Here is a 26399-nt window from a genome sequence, read left to right as displayed (position 1 = left end):
TTTTTCTTAAAATAAGATTTTTAATATTACTTATTATCATAAAGATATATTTACACACTTTACAGAAATAGAAAATAAAAACACAAAGCTACGCATGAAAGGAAAAATAAAATAAGTACTCCAAGAGCTAAAGCTTATCTTTTATAAATTAGAAACCAAAAGTTCAAATATGTACACAGTATTTCAACCATTTCTGATACACTTGTTTTATTTATTTATTTATTTATTTATGTCATTTATTTTTGCCCAGTTCAACATCAAAACAGAGACAGGGACTGTACATTTGGCCTGGTGAGTAATATGAGCACACACCATAAACAGGATATAAGTTTCAGGAGTAATACATCGTCTTTCAAATGGTATCTGCTTGAGACCTAGTAACACTGTTGCGATGGTGTGTAAGCCTACACACTGCGTTTCTCCTAAGGTTGTTCTGAACGTAGCTGATTTTTGACACAGTGGTTACATAGATGGAGAACGTGTCGCAATCAAGGCAGGAGGGGCCTGTGCTATTTTGGGTGTAGGAAGTCTCATTTTGAGGCTCCAAGATAATGACAGATCGTAGTCATTTCTCACGGGAGATAAAATCTAGTTATCCTTTGGATTGCCCAGCCGGTGGAAAAACTGTGAATGCATTGGATTGAATATCAGCCACTCGATCCTGCAGACACCCACTCCGAAGGCCAACATGATACAGTTTGATGGGCTAAGGTAAAATCATGGAATGTGCCGTCTGCCACTTCCACAATGAGTGAAATGTTTGGTTCAGTGTAGAGGAATCTTAGGTTTAAAAAAATAAAAACCGTGTGTTTTTTCTGCAATCTTTTTGTGCGCGAGTGTGTGTGTCGGGGCAGGGCGGTTTGTGTCGATAGCTATCGGAGATCAATGGCTAAGCTCATATTTTAAAACCTGTTTCTAGCTTATTCTCATTTCCACCAGTAACACGCATCTATCTCTCTGCTCATCCCCACTCCTTACACACTCCCAGCCAAATGCATTTGGACGAAAATAACTAAACACAGAGGGGGCAAGTTCTCAGAACAAACATTTTTTCTACCAGGAAAACATGCTAACAAGTGCATAGGAACATTACTCAGGCCTTGTGATGGTCACAGAGAAGAGGAACTGGAGAGGAAACATTGAGAGGATAGGAATCGTTTCTCTTGTGTAAGCCTTGCTGGAAAAGACCATTAAGGAAAATGGTTTTGCTCCCCGAGCATAATGTATTGGTTTACCATTTCAGTTTGAGCCTAGACGTGCTTGTCCTTCCACACCACAAGGCCCATTAACCTGATGTGCAGGGGAGGGCTGTGGGCTATGATCTACAAGAAAAGAATGCCTGAAAGCTTTCACGTGTCCACGACATATTGTGCTGCAGACTACTTTTCTATTTTGTTACATCCACAAAAGATACAGCTTCTCACACTGTATTCAAAAAAGTAAGCTTTGGACAACCAGCTAGACAAGAATCAGACAAAAATAAAAAATAAAAATGTCACAATACACTGGAAAACCATTCCATACCAAGAGACTCTTGTTTTCAGGGTGTATTTTTCCAGCAGCATAATGGAATTGCAAAAGTGCAGCCTTGCAAACCCATGCAGAGAAGTCTTGGAGCAAAGCCACGTCTATTTGTTGGGACTCGTTGACATCGGAGGCTTTGGATCAGTGGGATATTTGGCTTTTGATTTTTGTCTTTTTTGGATTCGACTGATAACCAGGCCGAGATTTAAAAAGGGTTCTGTACATAAACATCGGTTTGCTCTGGTCTCTGAAAGGGCAGCGTGGCTGGTGCGAATGGTGAGGATACATTCATGAAAAACAGTGCGGATACAGACGTTGCTCGGCTCTGTAACGATAACTTCTGAGATGGGGAAACATCGATTTGAACCCCGTGTCATGACCCAGTCTACTTCCAGCATCCCAACTCCTGTGGCTTTGAACTTTCATCCTCAGCTCATATCTCCTTACTATCATCCCCAATAATACATGAGACATCCTGAGCAAAGCTGTCTCACTCCCGAGGAGCATTAATGAAATCTACATCTCTGTCTGAGAGGGTATGAAAAAATAATGGTGGAACTGAAATTATTACACTTCACAGTGCCCTAGGATTTAATACATTTTTAATCAAGGTGAGCTTGGCTGGGTGGATTACCACTGTGATTTTAGATGCTCTCTTAATAAAAGCATCTCACGCTGGGACTGAGAAGTCTCTGCATTTTATTATAATATTTGCATGAGACATGGCGAGAGGGAAAAAGTGTTGGAAATCTAGGTTAATCAGTTGCTTATGTGGTCGAAACTGATTTGAAAGAAACGAGTTTGCTGATTGAACTGGAGCGGATTAAAGAAAACAAAAGCAATTAGCAAGTTGCTCTGCACAGCTAATACACAACAACAAAGGATTGTAAGGTGTCTTTTTCTACAGGTCACAGTCCTAATATGTTACATGGTTACACACTGAATCAGCGGGGGGTTCGGAAATTGCAAAGGGGGAAGGGTGCAGTTTCTGTCTAAGCCAATTGAACAATGAGCTCAGACTAAGTGGCCCCGGCCAACCTTGGGGAGATCCATCTGAGAAAGATTAACTCTAGGATTTAATGAGTGTAATGATCAAAGCCGTGACCACCTGTGCTGTGGAAAGGCAGACCAGGAAGGCAACTGTACCCAACATAATGTAGGGAAAGGATCGTGACTGAATCGGAATAAATCATGGCTATATCGATGTATACATACGAGGGAGAGTAAAGATACAATATACGAAAATATGCTCATATACGTTTTAAATGTATTGTATGTTTGTGTCTTGTTAAATAAATGCACAAAATAGACTGCTCTAGTACAAGCCTCTATCACAGCACCCTGAGAAAAAAAGAAATCAAACTATAACACAGAAATAAACATAAACAGTAATATATTCCAGTATGATGGAAAGGCATAGCATTTTTGTCAGTGAAAGATATCGGTCAAAGGGTCAAACCAGCCATATGCTGAATGTTAAAACAGCCAGAGCACTAGTGGTAGGCTGATCACGGCGGCATATTAACTGAGCTCTTTTTGGTCTAATTGAACTTGTCCTCCTTGTGTTGGATTTCTCTTTGCAGAAATTTCAAATGCATAATGTGTCAGTGTATCAAGACTTCAAACAAGAGGTAATGTGTTTCTCGTTTTCGCCCTAACCTTTCGTTGCTTCGCTCCTGGCAGCATTGTGGAGAAGGTTATTATTTGGCACTTCATTAAAAGGCAAGGCGGCCTGTCGGTGGAGCAGACCGCCACTGCCAGTTAACAGTCGTGTAGAGCAGCTGCGCGGGGGCAGCGGTGTGGTGAGAAGGCTGGGGATTGGGGACAGGATTGGGATTTGGGGTCAAAGGACTCATCCGAGGTGGGACATGTTACAGAGCACGCCCGTAAACCCCGCCTCCCAAGGTGTTAATGAGTTCAGAAACACCAGAATAGCTTTGGATTAAAGAATCTCCTAAATGAAGGACTTATTCTGTCACTTTACTAGATTGTTTTGATAGTATGTGCTCTCTTTTTAGTCCGTCTTTGCTTTGCATGTGGACGTACTGTCATAAGGAGGTACAAAGCACCATTAATAATGATAATTAAGTGATGAGAGTGATGTTATTAAGTTGTGACGCTTTTGCTCGTCCGTTTCAAACAAAACCTTTTTATTCCTTTTTCGCATCAGACATCCAGAGTATCACAAGCGAACTTAATATTTGCCAACTATTAAAACTGACACTGCCCCGTCTGCATGATCAGCGCCCTCACCCGACGGTAAAGCCGTTAAATAGCTACACAGCAATGAAATCAGCGGCTGCAGGAACCTTGGATCCGAGACGTGGGAATACCGCATCGTGGAGAAGGGACAGATGCTTTAGGATTCAGATTGTTTTGACCAGGCTCCCTCTCCACCACATGTCATGCAAAGTGTGTGAGACACTCAGGGAGATTGCTATGATTGGGCTCTATTAAGCAAATAATAAGAAAATTGAAAAGAAAAAAAAAACACTTGGGAGAAGACAGAGATAGATAAGTAGTCAGGGAGAGAGAGAGAGAGAAAGAGAGACAGAGAAATAGAGTCTGATAGCTCGGGCTCAATACCCCCCACCCCCCTTCCCTGCCCCCAGTTCCTCCTAGAGCTGAGGGTGAGCGGCTTGTCCTGATTTTTTTTGTGGACAGAGTTGCTTGAAGAACCAGCAGGTGCTATGGACATCACTCTTCAGGCTGGGCAAGCGTAGGCCCTTCATTGCAAGGCCCCCCAAGGCAAAGGAAGAGCATAGAAATCAGAACCTGGGGGAGGGCGCTCAAAGCAGTGCCTGCAAAACAGGAAGACGACACAGAAAAGAAAGTTCATGAGCCCACGCCGTCTGTTTCTCCTGAAAATCATTCAGTCATGCAGACATTAACTTTAGACTATTGTAACATTTGTTATGCAGCCAGTGAAGATGAATGCACAAAAAATATTGAGTGATTAACCAATTTCTTTTTTAGTTTTTGTTTTATTTTGAAGGGATAATTCACAGCGACCCAGGGTTACTTTCATTTTCCACTTATTTGACGTTTTCAGTTCAGTGTTAGTTTACTCTTAGGCCTTTTGATTAGGATCATTTTGAGGGTGTTTGTCAGGAGTGAGATGTCACACCACGTCGTGGAGGCAGTTGTCTCTCCGCCACGTTTACATTCCAGTCTCAGTAAACATGCAGCAAAGACTCAACATGTTTGTTGTGTTGGGAGATTTGACCAAACTGATGATTGACTAAAATTGAATATTTATCTATTATAGTCTGGTTTACAAATATACAATGTCATTTAAATTACTATTTCCTCATATAAAAACATATATGTCTAAAAGATTTATTTAACTAAACTATGCTTTGACATCTGGTTTAAATTTGTAATATTTTGTATTTATGTTCTATGATAACGATGCTATGAACAATCCTGTTAACTAGGGATGCACGGGCGGATACTGTAAAATGTGTGTGTACTCATACTCGTAAAAGTTAACCGATACCATGAACCGATACTAACTTATTTCATTAATCAGAGGGTGGCTTGTCATTTCTGTTGTAGTTTTTTAGATTGGCCACTAGGGGAACATTCCGCGCTAAACAGGCACAGGGTTAGGCGAGTGAGACTGGCGGCTCCAGATAAAAAAGAGAAACTGGAGGCTGCTGTAGCTAGGCTAAACAAAATGTCAGAAGTGTGGACCGGAACAGCCAACTTTAACTCAGGTTTTGGAAAAGCAATGAAAAATGTCAAGAGAAAATCCACGGGCAGTGTGTGTGTGTGTGTGTGTGGTAGAAGTATCGGTTTTTGTACTCAGTATCGGCAAGTACTCAGATCCAAGTATCGGTATCGTATCGGTTTGAAAAAATTGGTATCGTTGCATCCCTACTGTTAACAGTGTGCGCTACCTGTTAAAATCATTTTTAATTTTCTGTTTTACTATTCTGTAAATGCAGTATTGCTAATGTGTTATTATTAGCAATATATAGGCTCAGTAATTTTAGCATTAAATCCATCTATTCATCAAACCTAATCGTTTTCTGTTGCTAGTACCAATATTTTGTTAGTCTTTGTTGTTGATAAACAGAGTTATCTTCATGATAAAAATTGTATTTTAGTCTTTCTGTATATATTTTTATGTATTAATATATTCCTGAGTTTAAAAAGTGTGTTTTTGGCAGTGTTAAAGGTCATCACACTCGATTTCTTACTACGTCTCAACTCACATTCTAGTTTGTAAAATTTTCTATGTGTCATACCTTGTGTTATCTTGCGATAAACTAGAATATAAGTCTGTCCCAGACATGTTTCAACCAGATTTCACTGCCTTCAACTGGAAGACGCAGCAGGGAGTAAGAAAAACAATTGTGTATCTTGCTGTGAAACACAATCCCAACGTTACACTGCGCTCGGGGCATTGGATCACTGCTTGACAATGACGAAATCTTGGATCTTCCCGCATCTTTTATCTTTTCCTGGTCTGTGATAATTTCAGAAGGCTCGGACAACGAGGTTCATTCACTGATAAGAACCTGTTTTTGTTTCGTGATAGCATTTTTCTGAGGTCATGCAATGCCTCGAGACCTGATGTATGGTATATCTAATCACCACTGAGCTGTACTGTTGTTTGTTGTTGTTGCCCCGTTTGGTGTATGGTATGATCTCAGTACAGCAGCCCTCTTGAAGTCATACTCTACCACATAGTGAGCGTATGGGAGAAGATGCAGGCCTGATTTACATTGTTTTGATGGGAAACTCTTTTAAAAGATTCATTCACTGAGCTTTCTCACACTCAAGGCCACTAGGGGTTTTCACAAATTGCCTCTGGCTTTAAATCTAAAATATCCCGTCGTCTTTTAGACTGTCACTGGCATGGCTTAGATCCAAGAGTTGTAATAGCATGGTTTGATCTGAGCCTACTCAAAGAAGATGACCCAGGTCGCTCTCTTTCTTCTCAGAGTGGTTCACATCTGGAATGTGTAATGATGAGAAAATCCAGCTTTGCCTCTGGTGTCATAGATAATAAAAGACGAGCTGTTGTTGACGCTGAAATGGGGTGATGTTGCTAAATAGCTCAGAGCTGGAGGATGGATGATGCCGGGGCAATAACTGTTCTTAATCTTTGATATAAATAGTCTGGTAATGAAGTTTAGGAGAGTAATGACAAATCCATAGACAGTCTGCATGTGTAAGAGTCCTGTCCTCAGCTGGATATATCCATTGAACTCAAGCTTTGATCGAACAAACTGCAACTCCAGCTGCTGCTAGAGGTGGTTTTCCCATCATCAGCACAAACTGAAGAAGAAAGCAGGACACATGAGGAAGAGCAAAGCCTTTCAAGCTGCTTGTTGGACGGACTGATGTGAGACATCAAGTCTTGTGAAGACTTAATTCCTTCAGTCAGGCTGTGAACAAACTGGGACTGAAGAACTTCAGACTTTGAACTCTGATTTTCTTTGGATCATTTACTCAGTGAAGGTTGGTAGTGCTATCACTAAAATGCTGCTAATGGAGAGCCCGATTCCCACTGTGGGGGTGGATTGGCATGGTATGTGGGGAGCAATCTATGAATGAGGTGAACTATGAACTCTGTGAGAATGAGGGGAGCCAGAGAGGGAAGTGAACAAAAAAAGGAAATCTTTAGCTTGTTGTGGTTTAAGTGGTGTTTGCGGAGACGGCATTGTGACTCACTGAGCCGTTCACTTTTACAGAGCTTCACAACTTCCTGAAGCTCCCCTCATTATCTGGCTAAAACTCTGGCACTGAACATAAGCTCTGACCACTCAACTCCGAGAGGATTCTCACATTTTATTGGCAGACCGAGGGAAGTTGTAAGACCCACACTGTCCTTCAAGTGCAAACTACTTTGGCTTGGTCCTTACTCATTGTTTTCACCTTTAGAGTTCTGGAATGAGTTCAAAGGAAGTCTAAATCTAAAAAAGTACAATAAAAAATAATCACCTATGATTGTAAAAATGGCTACTTTAAAGAAAAGAGCTTCCAAACTTCTGCAGCTTTGATCCTTTTTTTCTTAAAACTGATTAACCATCCATTGACACACTCTGGCTGCAGCCTCCTCTCACTACAGCTTAAATTTATGGTGGACCTCTGCAGGTCAGTGTTGTATAGTCGACACCTCCTGCAGGGATATTGTGCCTTGCCTCTCACGGCGTCTGAGGCTGTGACATGCTGACATCAGTAAATTTAAATCTGTATGTTCTGTAAATTTGATCATGTTATTTAAATGTCCGCGGTATATTTTAGTTTCCCATTGAAGCTTTATCTGGTTTTTATTGAAACGCAGAGTTTGTTTTGGTTCTGATCAATGTGAAAAAGTGATAAGTATAATGTTATCTCAGATCTTGGATGAAAGCTTTTTCACACAAAGCCTTGTTTTATTTGACAGCAAGTTAAACATCCCCTCGCAAGAAAAATGGTGCCACCCACAAACCCGGCTCTACAGAGTATTATTTTTGAGGAAAATGTGTTTTAACTGACTTAACCAGGTGGACAGTAAAGATTTGTTCCAGCTGAATTGGCTCAAAGGTAAGATTTCTAAGTATATCTTTCTACTGTATGAGGAAATAAATGAGGTTGACTTAAAAACCACCTTAGTCATAATAGGAAATCATGCAAGCTGGTGGGCTAAGTCTAATAATCTGCTTGCCAACAATAACATCCTTGTGTTGGAGCTCAGTCTGGCTGCCATTAACAGAGTTTTCAGTATTCCTGTAAGAGTTTAAGTTTCCCATTCAATCCAAAACATCCAAAGGGATTCTGCCAACACAGTATTCCAGGACTCAAAATAACATTCCCCCTAGAAATTCCTCTGTGAAGTTGGGTTTCCTCACTAGTCAGCAGTTAGAATTTAATATATCAGGAGGTGTATTGGCTCATATTCTCTGGAGAAATGTGGAGCTCTGACTTGACAGAAAATTGGTCTAATGGGCAAACACAGCAGAGATTAGCACATTGTTTTTTCCGCAAGATATCCATAGAGAGTAGAAGACTTTTACTGCTTTAAATTCGACTGTTTTACTTTGGGTTTGTTGCAGCATTTCGTCAACAAAGCCTAGTGAGTGGTCAGTTAAAGACAAACTCACCTTGCTCTAGAACGGCATGGGCCCCTTGTGGGAAAGACGGGGCCGTGGGCGTCTTCTCTTCGAGCTGGTTGGTCTGTGGGTCTGACCGCCCCTTGCAGAGTTTTGCTGGACCATTTTTCTCACCATAGATGCATCTTGCAGCTCTCTGCCATGCACCGTGGAGGCCATGGGACCTGGAAGACACACAGAGAGAAAAGACCAATTTAACACCTGAAAATTGTCTCGATGATGGTTTTTCACAGTGTTTTTTCATTCAGGATATCTGCCAAGTCCATCAGAGCCTAAGAAAATATGTCACCGGATGCAGAGAAGAATCACATCGGTAATAGATGAGGAAAGAAGAGATAGACATAAATAAGTGTGTGAGAGAGTGTGTGTGGCCTTCTCTAAGCCCACCCAGTGTTGTAGTTCATCAACTCAGTGTGGTCCAAAGGAAAGCATAACAGATACACGGCCATGGCAGAAGCAAAAAACCCCTCAAACCCTCATGTCTCATGTCTCTGTCACCCTCCCTCAAGATTACAAACAAGCACCAAAACTCGTGGAGGTGCATCTCGTTGCAGTGTTTGATCCATTCTTGGGGATGGGTTTAACAGCGTTGGGTCTCACAGAGTGCGTGTGAATGTGTGCATGAGAGTGAACCCAGATGTTTTCAGTCATCTCTCAATAAGTGTGCCCTGATCCCCTTAAGCCACCCCCCCCCCCCCCCCAGCGCTTCATCCCCCAACTCCATTTTTTAATGGTTTGGTCCACCCTAAGTGTCTCTATGACCTTTCAACCTATTACAAACTAGCAGAGACCCCGCACTCCCAACCTCTTTTTGGGGATCAAGAGATCTTCTCTTTAAAATATTTTGCTGCATATCTTTGTGTGTAACATAATATTTATCATGGATGATCTTTCACACCACGCCCAGTTTGTTCGTCCAGTAAAATTTGAGTAAAAGCAGCAAAGGGCTTTGGACACGTCAAAGTGATTAAACGTCATACCAGCAAATAATACAGGTATTACATACACAGCGATGCATTTTTCATTTTAACTAACAAATGGATGTGTGCAACCAACCATTAATTTCATATAATATTAAGTTACTGAAATGGAGCTGCACACTGATTGCATGGGCACTCTAGAGATTTCTGACTTGTAAAGATTGAAGGACTCACAAAAGGCTGACTTACATTTTGTTTCAGATTGAAGTAGAAGAGGAAGATAGTCTGTAGCATAGGTCATACTTGAAAAACTCTAGGTCCTTCTAACCAAACACAATAGTTTCTTTCATTAAATCCCTCCTCTGCCTCAAAAATAACCTTCCCTTATAAACTCCATACCACGGTGTAATCTCAAACTAAAGCCCCAAAGACAGATTGGGGGTTTTAGAGTGAACCTTTCTTGCTTCAGTAAAATACTTTGTTCAGCAACCTTATCTACGCATAAGACAAAGATTTCTTCAGATCCAAACTGCCAACCTTCCTCCTTTCTCTGGGTGTCTCTCATCAAACAAGCTGATTGACATTATTCACATGAGGTCACGACATTCCCGTCTCCCCTCCTCGGAGAGACCGGCACCATTTTTAGAATTCCCCAGAGAATGACCTTCCCTGCCTTTACAAGAGCTGGGGTGAGGACGCAGCTTAAGATAAGTCAGCCAGTTGACTGCATAGGCTTGTAAAAGCAGAAAATACACTGAGGACAGCACTTGAGGAGCTTAGAAAAGCCATAAGTTCCCTGCTTCCTTAAGACTGTTTCCATCGGTTTGGTTGCGGCACAGTCATGATATTAAATGAAGAAGGCACAGCTGTGACCCCGAGGATTTTGTCTGTCTGAAACTTTAAAGACTGCCTCCAGAACTGCATTTAAAACCCTCAAGTTTCTCTAATAGCTAAGATCAGTGTGGTTGAATAGAAGGCAAATTTCTTCAAGAGCAGCATTCAAAACAGTCTTTCTGCAGCCTTTATTAATTAATGACCTTCAGCTGTGGCTTTATGAAGACGTTTTAAAAGACCAGCTTCCACTGAAAAGGAGGAAATAGAGAAGGGTTTCTAGCTTTCAGGTTTAAATAATGGTGTATGGCGTGACTAAGCCAGACAGCTTGTTGAATGTTTTTAACGTATATCCCCGAAACACCAGACATCTCAAGTTGCATTTCCATGCTAATCTTCTCCGGCGAGCATGTTACACAGTATATTTGCGCGCTAACAGTGGGCTAATTCATTGGCAGCAGGGAAAGTCTTGGTTGCATATTTCCGCATCTAAAGCACATCTTTGCCCCTTGGAGCACTAATCTGCGCGTTATCCTTTTGTTATTGTTCCAGACACGCAGTGAATGAGGAACGTTTACTCATTCTGAAGGCATTCGGTTCATTTCTCTCAAATCCAGGGGATTGAATGTTAATACTCTCTGTGTTTGAGAAGATTTTGAGGCTAACAGAAGTTTTATAGGGAGGTCCAGTTTCTCCTCATTCACCCCTGAAACACCTTCGGCATTTGGACGCAGAACACACAGAAACACAATGGAGGAGTCTTTAGCGTGCTTGAAATGAACGTGTTTGTACAGTTTTTTAGAGACAGAGTTCGTTGAAACGTGGCTGGGTGGTCATATTTGGAGGTGGAAGACATGGCAACGGTTTCGGGAATGGGTAAATGGTGCATGGTTTTTGTCAGGATTTAAACATTTAAAAGCCTGCTTATTTTCTGTCCTCCTGCTCGATAGCTCTATGAAGTGAACATGATTTTCTGAGTTAAGAAGAAACATTAAATTGGGGGTTGCAATCCTCCAATCTCCAGCTTTAGAGGGGGCAGCAGGCAGTCCACTTAAAACATACTGACTTTTTATGTCTCACAGTGGTGCCTGCAGTTCTGCTCAAAGCCCAACTGCAGCTGATCTTTGAGTGATGGACTACTTTAACAAGTGCTGCAAAGCACACATGGAGTCAGTCACCGTGCAGACCTACACACACTGCAGTGCAAGATGGTAAAGTAATTGTACCTCAGCTCACACAACTCATCATCCTCTCCGGGTGGCTCAGCCTGTCATAACCCAGGTCCATAATGAGACAATTTAGATGTCTCCTACCATGGCAAGCTGTCAGGCACCGCTCGGCACTGGGGTTTTGAAAGGAGAACATCTTGTGATTCTCCTGACAAATCTCAACTCATACAATGTGCCTATGGGATGGAGAAGTGCAATGAAAGCTGCTAAAAATAAGCCGGGCCTCAGTGATAACACTGGCAGTATAGATTAACTCTTGCAGCTTGTAGGCAACGCATGGAAATGTGACAGAAACAACATACATCAACAGCTAGCCTGGGATCACTGGAATACCTGCAGGATGATTACTGCAGCATCTGTTGCTTGTGCAGAAGATCCTTTGATTGTTTCCATGGCAAGTTTATCATTGGATAACACATATTTCATCTTCATAAACAAAGATATCTCAGCTATCTTACTGCTGTGAAATTGGATCCAGCTTCTGTGGTATCACATTTGATCTTTTCCCATGAGACATCCACGTGTTTATGTCCAGCTGGCACAACAGTAAAACGGCAGGATAGTATATGTCTCACAATAAGAAGCCTCTTATCGCTACTTCAGATGACCTTGGAGCCCCAGTTTTGCCCTCAAATCTCCACACTTTGTAATTTCCGAATTAAAGTTCAATAAAGAAGGATTTTCAGGAACGACTGTTTATTGTCTGTGCTGTTGCACGAGTGAGGGTGGGTAGAAGAGGAGAAAAAGACTAATGATGAATAGCAGCTGGGCTGCTCCCTATTTCCAAGCCCTAATTTCACCACCTCCTAAGGTGATATCTGTTATGTTGTGTTTTTTTTGTGATGGCTGGTGCTCTGTCTTATTACAGCCAGGCGAAAAGTCGAATACTGGCAGCTTATCCCTGTTGATTCTGCAGCAGTCCATCAACGGAGCCTGGAGAGACATACATCTTCCAGGACTTGTCCATCTAGTCAGAAGAGAGAAGAGAAATAGCCGTCCTCTGGTTTAATGCCAAGTTCATCAGCTGCCCTCATAGCTGGCAAGAGCAACCTATATATCACAGTGCTGTGTCAGTGCAGGAACACAGCACAGCAAATGGGCCAGAGCTGCTTATTAATAGTTGTAAAGCTGATTTGTGTGTATTGACTGCCAAAACGACCACATAACAAATGTCTGCTCTTGTAAATGCAGCTACAGCGTAATGGTTTTTCTGCCACTAGGACATAAGAGATTAAACCAGCCCATGAGTCTACAGCAACAAGTATACAGGGGGGGGCTGTGTTCATTAGAAACTGTTGCATCAAATGTAAACAGGCACAGTGAAGAATGGCTACTAAAATGTAATCGTAGCTGTGTTTAATTTTCTTTGTCACCTCAAATTGATTTGCTGTCCTCTTGAATCTTATTTGTTTGTTTACTCGTTGTGCCTCATCACTCACAGTCACACTGATTATGAATCAATTGTGTGCAATCTCAGAGATGCCTTTTCACGGTCGGCTGGGCTTTTCGAATCTAATCTCTCCTGCGTTTTGTTTTACCGCTGTCCCTACATCACTCATCTGACACATCTGTGCCTCGTGCGCTGCAGTCTGTACCGATGTATATCAGGCTGTCAACAAATAGCTGGCAGAATGGGGAATGTGAAGAGGCATCAAAAACCTCATTAATGTCCAGGATTATCAAGTAATGTCAGCAACTATTATAATTAACAATTTTACAGAAATTCATGGCGTCCCGAGGATTAATCCTTCGAGAACCGTTCTGCTGTCCCAAAAGTGCTTTTTTGCATTCAATCACTGAAATACCACAACATGACCAAGAAGTCTCAATTTTTGCACAAGACTTTTATTATTTGTAAGTTGAAATGTTTGATCCCATGTGAGGATGAGTCCTTAAAGTGAACATATGTCATGTTCAGCTCTATATTTTTATTCTTGGACTCTCCTAGAGCAGCTTTGCATGATTCACAGTTCAAAATAATCCTTATTTTTATCACACTAAACACCGATTTCAACCCTGCAGTCTGAAACAAGCTCCTCGACACCAGTTCCTCTTTATCGCAACTTTCGTCTGATTGGGTGACCCCTGCAAACACAAGGTTCAAACAGCAGGTGGGTGGGGCAGAGCTGTGCACTTGACATACTCATATTAAGAATATTATTTTTCTTGAGATCATACAGAAACAAAACCTGTCAGTCTGAAGCCTGAGATTTTTCCCCAAAGGATGCTCAAAGTGTATAGAAATATAGAAATTAAAGAAAACTTAACAGGTTGTCTTTAACTTTCCATGTAAGCCCCTTCACAAAATTATTTACCTTCCCATCATTCTCAGTTGTACTTCATGTAAAGTGCTTAAATCCTGTTACCTTAGAGAAGTGTGGATGCTTTTCTTTCCAACCTCCTTAGATTACGATGACCTGGATGACTGAGAACCCACACAGACTTTAATCCTGTTAAATGTTACAATAATGACTAGTTAAAGTAAGATAAACATTATATGCTAATTATCCCTGAATGTTAGTGTTATCGTTTAGATGCTACAAGTAGTATTTTGCTCAAAGTACAACCTCAATGAGCAGCTAGCACAGCTGGAGACTCTTAGTCTTATTTCTTGTGTCTCTCGGGGTTAAAAGCCTGTTTGCATCATTATTGGATTAAATGAGAGACACAGAACTAAAGCTCTTGTCCTCTTTGCACAATTACAAAAGTCTTATAAACTTAAACATTAATAATATAAAAGTATTCCTCACTGCTTAACAACATTTTCTCATTTAGGCTCAAATGACACAGGGACTAGTATTATAGTATTTGTTTGTTATATACACAATAATGTGAGGACGGTATCATTATTTAAGGGAGATAGTTGTTGCTTATTATGGGACTGTGTAATTCTTACGGGTAGCAAAACAATATTTGCGTTAGTGGGAGAGAGGAAGAATAAATACCCTGGTGTGTGTAGCCATGGTTATTACATGACGTTGGAGGCCTGCTGTCTCCATCGTGTGCCTCCCTCCTTCATTCACTAAAAGGAGAGGAGCAGTCGCTTAAGCTAATGAATCCCTCTATGACACGCCTTTGCCACAGACATACTAACCCACACTGCCAGACACAGACATGTCATCGGCAGAGATGCTCCCACTACATAAGCACATTAGGGGATCAGGGTTATTAAGCTAAGGATGAAATGTGCTAATTGTGCCAGATACAAGCCAAACATTTTCTTTAACCTAGAATAAGCCTCAGCTCTGCCACAGCATCACACGGCGGATTTGCTCGCTGCCTGACAGCCTCCCCACACATTCATCCCGCACATATGGAATGGTGCCTAACTAAGGAGGACGTCCCTCGTCGTTTATCCTGTACAATCCAGCATTTAGTGTCGGAAATGCTGCATATTGCATTCCTACCAGTAAGTCTGGGCTTTGGCAGAAACTGGTACCAATTGCTTCCCGACTTTCAGACCACGTTACCATGGCAGCCACCATGAAAGGCGCTCAGTTTGGAGCAAAAAGAATGACATTGTCAACCGACCAGGTTCTCAATTTACAAATTTCACTGCACTGAGTCTGAATGCCAGATCAGCCCTCTGGCTGAGTCTGTGGTGTTTTTAACCTCCTCTGTGGGCCACTGCGCTTGGAGTGTTCCTCTCGGAGGAGAGGAGGGGGGGTTTGTTTTGGTCGTGAGCACTTTCTTTTATTTCTGTCGGGGACTGTTTGATATGCAGCATTGTTTTACTGTGATAATACTAGGCTTGTGGTTGAGCTAAAGGCGGGCTTTGTCTACACAAACTCCACCGAGGACACAAAGTGCATGAAAAGTTGCTCCTATTACTGCAGCTTTCAAACTTAACCCTGTGTCCAGCTCGCTCTGAAAGTTACCCCCAAAGCTCTGAACTAAAGGTTCAGACGTGATTAAAAACAAACCGTACAGCTCTCTGGTTTCGGGCTTTTTGTGTGCCTTTGAGTACGTCAGCTGCCTGTGAAGTGTGATGCTGTATATACTCCTGAATTAGAGAGCGTATGAAATGATGAGGTGTGAGGCTGGTGGTCTGCTATGATCAGAGCACTATGAGTTCAAAGGGCCAGCAGCAGCATTGAGCCAGCTAATGAAGCCACTGCCTCTCCCCACCACTTGACTGCATGTTGGTTTATTCACAGCCCCCACTACAGCTGAAGAGGTGAATTTGTGGCTACAAGGTTACTGCAGGTTGGAAGCTGCTGCATGAACTAAGTAGTCCGAAAAGAAAACATAAAGTAAACACAAGGGGAGATTTCCTTTTACAACTTTCCACTAGGTGTGCCCAATCAGCTGAGGGCAGGAGCAGGAGAGATGCTTGCTGCTGCTGCTGCTGCTGCTGCTGTTTCCGCTAACATCAGCGGGGGTAAATCTCTGCGCATGGCAGCTACAGTAGGTAAGGATACCAACCGTTGCCCTAATCTCTAGAGATTGCACGTCAAGGGCAAAGGGATCCTCCAACCATCCGTTTCCATGGGCACACTAATCAGATGTGAAACACAGCCCCTCCCTCTCCTGTGTCATCACCCCCCCATGCTGTGAACCTGCGTTCCCATTTGAGATGTGGGAAAAAGAGAGAAACAGAAAGAGGGAGAGAAACGTCGCTGCAAAGGGTTCACTGCAGCTTTTAAAGCCAAAGGAGACCACTGCCTTTCCCCGTTGCATATTCAGAGCTATTAAAGGAAAATAGCACCTACATTGCATCAGACAGTGTTACCTGTCAACCAAAATACAAGGAATAGTGTAGAAACCTGAAGCTTAATGCTAAAGAGTAGTTCACAATAAGGTATTTCTATATGTAGAAATAATCTGTAGGAGTAAATCTTGCATTTTCACTTCTGTATATCTATAATCCAAAGTGTCTCCCCTATAAAAATGATATGCGGTGCGTGTGGCGTGCAGAGAAATGACATTTAGTTAAAGGCAGTGCAATGAAATATAATAAGCAATTTCATCACACAGATTTAGCAAAGAAATAAAATTGCAAAGACTTTTACTGACAGATTTAGCTGCACAGTGCTGCAGGTGAGCTGAACCTCTGTGTTTATCGGCCTTCTGCGTCAGCGAGGTTTCCGTCCGCTCTTAGGATAAACTGTTTGCCTGATGTGGATGCATGTTTATGAATTCCATATATTGTATTTCTTTCCTTTTTTTGTCAAAAACATCTGTTCATGTTCAGGGGCTCTGAGTACTGCAGGGTGGGCTGTCTTCCTCAATGAATGAGGCAGAGGCACTCAGTGAGGGGCCGGCCCCTTATCCATGCTATTCAGTCAGCGGCGGATCATTTCATTGACCAGCGTTTAAATGTACGTGTAGGTGTGAAATAGTCTCCCAGGGAAAATAACATTTGTGATCAAAGACTGCGCAATTGTGATGAATAATGCATGATTTGAGTTCTCAGTCGCTGAAGGTACCCAGTTGCGTGGAGGTTGTACATTTCCCATTTCCAAGCACTTAATTTAAGTCGAGAACATAAGGTACATGACAGTCTGAAACCACATGAGGTATACCACAACATCCTATAATTCCCCGAGTATAAGTGAGACATGCACATCGTGTTGCCTGAGGCTTTGAGTTTAAGCAGATCCCAGTGGGGGAGTCACTAAATGAACCCAAAATCTAAGAAGTGCGGCTACACTTCCATAGCCCCAATCCACACTGCCATCTTCACAGCACTGAAATCCCTCATCTGAGGTAGAACTGCCTAACATCAGCCAGCTGTGCAACACTTTTAGCCATATATGAAATCTCACTATCCAAAATGCCATCCATAGAGATTTGATGTTAGAGGCGACAATACTCTAAGCAGTATTTATTAAATTCTGTTTCTGCATAACTGTTTGGTCTTTAAATTTGTACTTCTTCCACAAATTATGTCTTTAAAGTAATTCAAAAAAGTCCTTTTCTGGCTTTTTACAAATCGAGTATGAAAGTAATTAAGGCACCTGCTTTCCCAAAGACCACAGTATTTATTCTGCGGTCTGGCAGGCTGTTAATAAAAATGTCCACTCAGATCGCGATCAGGAATCTGATCTGCTGCTACAACCGCTATAAATGTAGCACTTAATGTTCAAAAAGAGAGCCATAAGTCAATTTAATATTGGACACTGGAGGAAAAAGGGGCAGATTTTGAAAATATCTGGCTCTAATTAAGTTGTAAGGAGTGCCCCGAGCCTGATGATAGGGTCTGGTGATCACACGAGCTCTGGTTAACACAGGAGCCCCTTAAACTCACGCTTATCCGAAGCTAAAGGGCTGTGTTCTCAAAACTCAAAGGAGATCTGGTCTCCAATAAGAAAAGGAAAGAAAATGTAGCTTAACAGAAGACTTATTTACAGAAAAGAAATGCAATTATTATCCATTACTGCAGGCTGAAACATCCACTTTGAAATTTTAGGTGTAGCTGTAGCTGTCTCTTCACAATCCAGATAACATCTCTTCCTGCCAATCCGTCTCTTTTCTGTCTCTTGGACGTTCCTTAGGTCCTCCCTTTGCTTTTCTACCCCCTTCACTGGATTAACTCTCAAGGGAAGATCTAAGTGAGTAGATTTATTCATTCAGTGGGTTCTGCATCACATTACAGCAGCACAACATATGCCAAAGTCTTCAACAGCTGACCTCTCTGGGGAGTGTTCACCCAAAGGTTAGCCTTATATCCCTACCAAATGAGTTATGATTTTTCACTAAATCTCTTCCTCAACTTCCACTCCAGAGCAATTATTTGCGAGTGCCAGAATGCCATTATCAAAGCTCATGTTGGGTGATATTATACAGATCTCAGAAAGTTGTTTTTATATGTGCTTCTCACAGAAACTTCAAGGAACTGAAGCTCACATCATAAACCCAAGCATGTTTGGGTGATATTGAATGAAAATAGTATTGTTTAATTAACAAACAGATTAAAATAACAGCGTATTTTAATCTATGCAGTAAAGCAGCGCTGTCTATGTGCTGTTTAACGCCTTATTTATGCAATGTCAACACAGAAGACGTGAGAACCTCGTGCATAATAAACTCTGGGTTTGTAGCTGTTAACAAGCAAATCCAGATACCTGCAAACTGTTTTTACACTAAATTGATGGTATCACTGTTTATATTGGACAGATGTAAGAAGTATCGTCTCTGTCAGAAATTCCTGATGCAACACCCCTCGTGGCTGTCCATAATTACAGTCTAAAGAACGTGATATACAGTGCAATATATCAGCACATCCATACAGTATAAGTAGGATGGAAAAACAGCTGACAAATTTATTTTCATCCTATGTCCCAAAGTCAACCAGAGTGCATATATATATATATATATATATATATATATATATATATATATAATCATAAAAACATTGTTCTGGTGCTTCTATTTAAGCCAACAGTGAAGTCAACAAGAGGAAAACAAATCACTCTTTACTGAGACTCCAAACTCCGCTTAGATTGGTGAATGTCTGCGTTTGTCTTTGCAGAAGAGAAACTACAGTGATGCTGCAGGTCGTTGGATCTATTTCCTTCTTAGGCTGCATCAAGAGGAAATCCAGGTTCTTCATGAAACAGATTTTATCTGACCCTGTGGATGCGATATAAACCCAACTGGTCCTCACAAGCTTCTCTGCCTTAAACTGGCTTTGTGATTCTCTGTAATCCTGTAATAACCTTTCCACTGCTCCCCTTTTGACACAACTGTTTTCCCGCTATTACTACATTATCCCTGGACATCTGGAAAAGTTTAGCTGCTTTTCTTTTCTCCACCGTAATAACATCCACAGGCACAAACACCTTCATTACTTTAGAAAACTGGGGGGTTATGATTTAAAGCTTCCTGGTCACGGTAGGTTTACATCTATAGATGTTGTTTAACAAAATAATCACACCTAACTAGCCCGTTTTTATGCCTCTACGTGACTTAATGAGTGGCTGCGTGTCTTTTGACCCGTAACACTTGGCTGAGCATCTGAGCGAGGCTGGAAAGAGTACAGTATGTAGATGCATGCTGGTAGCACTGAGCAGCCAGCCCCAACAATACATCAAAGTTTAATATGGAATAATAGCACTGCTGACAGCTCTCATAAAATCGGCCCCTTCCTAAGCAGACGATTTCTCTACCAGATAATGGCTCGAATCTGGTCCTCGTGCCCCGCTCACACTCACCACAGCCTCACCTGTTCATCCCAGGCTGCACAATTGTACCTGTGTGTGTCTGCATGTGCATATGCTCGTCTGAACCAGCTGCTATTGTTTTTACCCCAGGTGAAGATTGGCAGGGTGTTTCCATGGCACGGAAAAATGAAGCTTTGTTTTTTTCTAAGAGGCTGTGACAGACGCGAGACCGAACACTGTTTATACCCCAGTTTTTAAAGTTCCTCAGACGCAGGAAGAGTGATCGGCCACGGGATGAATTATGGATACCACATGTCCAAAGCTGGAGCCTACTCTTGTGCCAGAGTGCTTTTCAAGGATGGGTAATTGAAGTGCGCTGCTAAAGGATGCTAATATTACATAGAGAAGGCCACAGCAGCTCTTTTAGCGTGCTGGATGAATATTGGAAGTAGCTTTAGGTTGTCTAGGTGAATTCGCCTGTTGCGCGAGGAGTTTTTGCTAATATGCATCTGCACCCATAAATGCAATCAAGGCATCAAAGCTCACACTTCCCCACCCTATATCAGTCAGATCCAGATCTATATTCACTGCTTCCTGCAAGTGCACACACACAAACACACACACACAAACACACAAACATGCTTTCTCTGTCTTACTCTCTATGTATCTCTTCTTTCTTAGACACACATGTACACACGCACAGATGCCCGAGAAAGCGAAAGCCCGCTGAACTGGAAAAGCATTTGTCTCAAGATGAAAGGCTTCACACCCACTGCCTACATGCAGAGCCTTTTCCGACACCTTCCCGCGACAGCGCATACTGTAGCAGAGGCTTGTGCTACGCAGGCACACTCCAGCTAGCATCCCTCCCCACACCCATCAACGCTGCAACACACTTGCATCCCTTCCTCTCTCTTCGCTCCATTTCTCTCTCTTCCTCTCTGTCAATGGAGCTGTGGTACTACAGGAGCGGCCAGGGAACAGAGAGGCGCATAGGCGGCAGGACTTGAACGTTGAGACGGATAAGCTGCCGTGAAAGCCCGAGGCACAGCAGCTTTCTTTTCCCTGTCGCTGGTGTAGCACGGTGGGCTCTCAGGCGTGGAACATGCTTAGCCACACGCAGGGCGTGAAAAACGACACTGACCATGATGCAAGATAATTGCTTCCCATTTTACTCATGTGCTGAGAGCCTCAGACAAAAATAGCATGTCGCTGTAATGAATGTGCTGGGAAGCATGGGAACCGTGAGTGCTGTGGCCACGGATCGATACGGAGTGGACAGCATCTTGAAAGCTTAAAGTCTGCACAGTATCTCAAAACACTGTCTGTACAGGACCTAGCAGCATAAGGAGTCTCACAGTGAATACGCTTAGGCCTTTATGCTTCATAATGTAGTCCAAATAGCATGGCAGTAGGCTAAATGTTATAATAAATGGTCTATATCCAGCAATATGGACATATTGCACAACCTGCCTGTGTGTTTTTCTAAGCAGCTGTACTTGGTGGGTAGGTGATAAACCCAAGAATAGTCTAGACATTTACACAGGCCTAACTGTTGTTTTTTCACACCATAATGTTACCTGCATCAAATCTGCAGATTGTCTAAACTGCGCCCCTCAGGATCAATTTACTTCCACGAACCAGCAGAGTGGATATGCCCTCTTGCTGTTTAAATGTCCCAAGTCAGTGTTTTTGTTCCAAATTGCAGACATTTGAGGTCCACAGTAGAACTGATATGTTGTTTAACAATGGCTCCAGAGACGCAACAGCACTTTACGGAATTTTACTGTGACAAGGCATCAAGCCCGAGCCCCTCCAGAGACAATCCACGCATCTGGGATCTGAGTTCCCCTCATTGATGCGTATAACAATTACAGCCCTCATTATCATCGCCACAGGAGGTACGCGTGCACATATATATGTAGGGTGCTCTAATAATTATATAGGACTTGGTTCAGATGGAATACATCAAGCAATAAATGAAGCACTCCACCTTACAGAACATGTGCCATGCATATCTGATATTTCATAACAGCCACAAACATCCATGCATCCAGGATATGTATCACTCAGCAGCAGCTCAACACATGAATGCCCATCAATAAAAAGCTCTTCACATTTCATCTCTTACAAGCACACATCAAGGTGAGGCAGGGAGGAAAACGATCAATCCGAGCTAGAACCCACATTCAACTTTATCTTAAAAGCCGTGGCAGTACAATAGCAGACAGTATAACCACTGCAGTGCAGTACTGTATACAACCAGGTGCTGATATTTATTCCTGCCTTTCAGAGCCCACACAAGGCTAACCATGCTGGGTAACTGATCAACTACAGCTGCCTGCACAAGCCCAAGGCACAGAGAGAGAAATACAAAGCAAAGGGAGACGACCAGTGACGAGACCGGCCGCTCCTGTACTCACCAGCACTGGCAGAACACAGCAGAGACACCAAGAGCACAATCACCAGCGTCAGGATCTTCACATTCATTTCTGCACTCCCCTCTGGCTCTCCGCTAGTCACTCACTGATATACTGTAGTGGTGTGTGTGTGTGGATGGGAGGGAGTGAGAGAGAGAGCGAGAGCAGCTGAGCGAGCAAGCGAGAGAGAGACTGTTTGCTCCCCTGTGTGTGAGAGAGAGAAGTGAGTGTGTCAGTTTGTGGGAATGCGTGTGCGTGCGTGCGGTGCTGTGTATTTGTCTAAATATGTATTTGTGTATCAGTGTGTGACAGCGCCACTCCAAGACCGAAGGCGCGTCTTTATCTGAGCTCTCCCACGGAGGTGTGTGAACGTGAATCTCTTCTTTTCTTCTGTCAAAGAAACGCCAACGTGAGTTCAGCGGAGCTGTGAATGTGCTGAAAGTCAGCCTGCGGGTCTGAGTGTCGGTGTGCCTGTGTGCGTGTCTGTGTGCGCGTGTCACTCCTGTTTGCCTTGGATAAGGAGACTAGTTGGTCATGTGGCTTATGTATCATTGACTCTGTGGGTCACGGAAAAGCCCCCCTTGCCCCCATCATCATCACCCACCATCTCCACCCCTTTTCCTCAAACATGCAAGTGCACACGGCGGATGAAGGAGAAGGAGAGAGAAAAGGGAAGGAGGAGAGGGAGGAGCAGGGAGGTGAAGGGTGTGTGGTGGGGGGCACATGCAGGTTTATGATAATACCCAAACAGATGCTGTTGTTGAAAAGTCTTTGAATTGCAAAAAGGGGCTGCTCGCCAGGAATCCACAAATCAAAATACCAGCTTATAAGGGGACGTAGATGAAAGAAGGGAAGGTGTGAGATGAGGTTCATGCTTTCCTGCTTTTGTATCTCCGCCAGCTGTACAGCTCTTTCTTCCTCATACTATTCTTTGCCCCGGCAGTTGTGTCTCGCCAAAGGTACGGCTTAAATCGTCTGTGCCGTTTGAAGTTAGCGTCCGTGACACTTTGGAGTAAATGCAGGAAAAAACTTATCAGCCTGATTCTATCTCGTGCATTTGTTTCGCTGCCCCTGAAGTCATTTGTTTTATTTTGTTCCACAGATTATATTCTTTCTACGAACAAAAGCCGCACGAGAGCCAACGCCCTGCGTGGCTAGAAAATAACTCAACTTATTTTTTTCATCTGTTTATCAGACAATAAACAGGAAAGGTTGCATTTCTTGCTGTGAATTGTGAGAACTGTAAGCAAGCACTCGAACTTTTCTTATCGCGTTTAACCACAGAGCAACTTCTCCGTAGACTCTTGGGAATAAAATCATTCAGGAAGGGCCATAAATTTTGTGTGTATTATATTATACATACAGAATGCTACAGTAATGCTGAACCGCCCTATAACAATCTTTTAAACTGCGCAAAACAAGGAGGATCCAATAAACGCTCAGTAGATTTGCAGCCTTTAAATGATAAAATACTTATTAGTGATGTCTGTGAAGGTTCTCAGTCATCCAGGTCATCGTAGTCAAAGGAGCTTGCAAAGAAAAGCGTCTGGACTTCTTTAAGTTACTTGAAGACATTTCACCTCTCATCCGAGAGGCTTCTTCAGTTCTTAGTGATTGAACTTATTATTACACTTATTAGTGATTGAAGCTAATTTTTAATCTTGAACATGATTTTTTTTGTAAAATATTGTCTATGTGGTGTTAGTTTCCAATAAGGACTGCACTTGCACGTGATAGATGGACCTGCTTTGCTCACGGCTCACAGAGACAACCCCTCACCCACCATAATCCTCCACACAACTTCTTTTCTATGTGTTGTCACTAAACAGTCACTTCGGTGGTGCAGACCTGAGAAAAGGGGCCCCGTGACCCTAACTCCACATCTCCCGCTTCGCACAGCCTGGCCATTGTCTTCCCAAGGCCCCGGGTCCCAGAGGGCAACACGTCTGTGCCACCCACTTGAGATCCAACAACAAGAGCACCTTCCATTTTTACATGCAGCACTTGAAGCCTTCACTTCGTGTGAAGCAATCCTCTCACCTCGGGGGGTGGCCGAGCCCCCGGGGCTAAAGATGCTTATCCAAGCCTGTCCTTTTTTTAGCTGAAAGATAATTCGCCCAAGTGTCTTTAAAGAATCTGTTCACCACATTTTCTCAGAAGTGCTCACTGATCATTGACAGAAAGAATGGGCAATTCTTTCCAATTGTACATAATGAGAGATACTGGGGATTATAGCGCCATTACCAGCCCACTTAGTAGTTAGGAGTAATTCAGAATTTGATTTAATACAACATTCGAGGATAATTTCGAATCTATGTAGGATAACCGCCTGCGGAGTTCTTTCAAATTAACAGCTAACACAGGTATCAAGGCTGAAACCGAAGCAGATATCCAGAATGTGGAGAGTCCAGATGCTAGCGATCATAATTCACGACTGTGGATTTACTTGTCATTAAAACGCAGGTTGGATAGTAATAAGAATATGCGAGACATTATAAAGTTGGCAGCATGGGCTCAAACATTTGCACTCTATTAGCTTTAATTGTCTTAGCTTGAAGCAAAGCCTGTAATGAAAATGTAACAGATGGTGTTTCCTTAGAGTGTATCAGTGGACTGTGTGCCAGTGGAGGATTGCCGCCTCACGTCCGGGGATATAGAGCGAGTCCTGGCAGCACGGCGCTGGCAACAACAGTCTGAGGGCAGCAACGCTTCCACATGTGCCTCAACACGGGAAACACTCGGCTGTTTACAGGAAGCTTTTGTTGAAGGAATGCCGTGGATGGCTGGATTCGGTCGCTGCTGACGACTTTTCCTGATTCCTGAGTTTTTAATAACAGACAGACATTCCTAAGATAAGTGTTCCATGGGTGATGGAGAAGGTATCTTTTAAAGATAAGTCAGCGTGTGCCGCAGGAACTATCAACAGGTGGCCTCTCAGCTGTGGCTAAATCGGTCGCCTGATCTCAGAGAAGATTTGCTGCATTATTCGCTCTATTCACAATTAATGTGTTTCCTGTTTACCATCCGCTGCTAAATAAAGCCCCCAGATATCTGAAATGCTGATGAATTTTGCGGATGTTTGTTTGCATTGTTGTTGTTGTTGTTTTTTTTGACGATTGAATAAAGTGAACCGAACACTTCCGCTTCCATTTCTTGAGCATCTTATCAGATGCAGCGCACCTTTACTGAAAAGGAAAACAAATCAAAGCCCCATCATAACAAGCGTCACAGTCGTGTCGATGTGAGATCGGGTTCGGTTTGCTAATTGGCTTCTTGGGAGCAATCAGCGTGGAGGGAAGAAAGTGTGACATCTTCATTAGGACGTTTCAAAGATGAGATGCGAGAGTCTAAGCTCTGTTTTGCTCATTTTGTGATCCTTCCCTCAAGCAGCCTGCGCGCCGTATCACGAAACGTCAAGAATCAGAGGCTCGGTGGATTAACTTATCTGCCTTTATTTGTCACATTGACATTTAACTGAACCCCATGAAAGATAGGGCAGCAATTTCCCCCCAATTTCAGGTCCTCATTCTTCTGACTTTTCTGTATTTTCATACTTGCAGAAATTGAGTTCCTCGCAGTCATTAAACAACTATAAAGAACTGCTGTAACGATGAAACGTAGCATCTGCTTAACTCGTGTTTTTCATGCAGATAACACAGCGAAACATCAAGTGGCTGTCTCTTTATGAAGACGTTCAAACAGACGGGTCTGTTTATCACTAAATTTGGACACCAGCTGAGGTTTATCTCCTCTAATGTTGGTCAGAATTTGAGCACACTTACAAGAACAATCAGAAACAAATGAGAATAAAGCAATTTACACAAACGTAATCATATAAATACAAATTAAATTCTCATCTTCCTCCTCTTTTTCTACTTTTAAATCCAAAATAAGCAAAATAAATAATAGAAACGATGACATTTTTCATCGGGAGATTCCAAATTGTTTCCACTTGTGCTCCTTCTTTGTGTGTGTCGACCAGGCAGGTTATCCCCTTGTATCTAATGCTGCAGCGTTGCGTGACTCTCAGACAGTATAATCAGTGTGATATGGCTCATCAGTCTACAACTAAAATTGCCAACAGATCTAAGAAGGATATGTTGTGAGTCCCTTGAGCTGCCTGCAGACAAAAAGGCAACTTTTCACCGACGCTTTTATTAATCACATTAATCCCGTCAGCTGACTTCCATCTCTGTGGATTCGCAGGTTGGGAGGGCAGATTTTTATCCTGTGATATTGCACCTGCGTAATGTCTATTTTTAAA

General features: G+C 42.6%; 1 protein-coding gene across 1 annotated transcript; it reads right to left on the bottom strand.

Moving 5' to 3' along the window:
- apln (apelin) lies at positions 1–22652 on the bottom strand. The gene is made up of 3 exons (XM_035910193.2): positions 22139–22652; positions 8622–8794; positions 1–4325 (listed from the first exon to the last, which is right to left on the bottom strand). Exons 1-2 carry the CDS (start codon positions 22203–22205, stop codon positions 8628–8630), a joined length of 234 nt encoding a protein of 77 aa, XP_035766086.1. The 5' UTR covers positions 22206–22652; the 3' UTR covers positions 1–4325; positions 8622–8627.
- Between the last annotated feature and the right edge of the window lie 3747 nt (positions 22653–26399).

This window comes from Neolamprologus brichardi, chromosome 2 (genome assembly GCF_056152115.1).
Source record: "Neolamprologus brichardi isolate AB-2024 chromosome 2, ASM5615211v1, whole genome shotgun sequence".
In the NCBI taxonomy this organism is placed as follows: domain Eukaryota; kingdom Metazoa; phylum Chordata; class Actinopteri; order Cichliformes; family Cichlidae; genus Neolamprologus; species Neolamprologus brichardi.
The sequence above is the reverse complement of the archived record's forward strand: the minus strand, read 5'-3'. Positions and strand labels throughout refer to the sequence as shown.

Excerpts from the sequence above, each read along its gene's own strand:
- apln (XM_035910193.2), bottom strand. The coding sequence starts at position 22,205 with ATGAATGTGAAGATCCTGACGCTGGTGATTGTGCTCTTGGTGTCTCTG. Across the intron at positions 8,795-22,138 it reads GCTGTGTTCTGCCAGTGCTG|GTCCCATGGCCTCCACGGTG; the intron begins GTGAGTACAGGA and ends TGTGTCTTCCAG.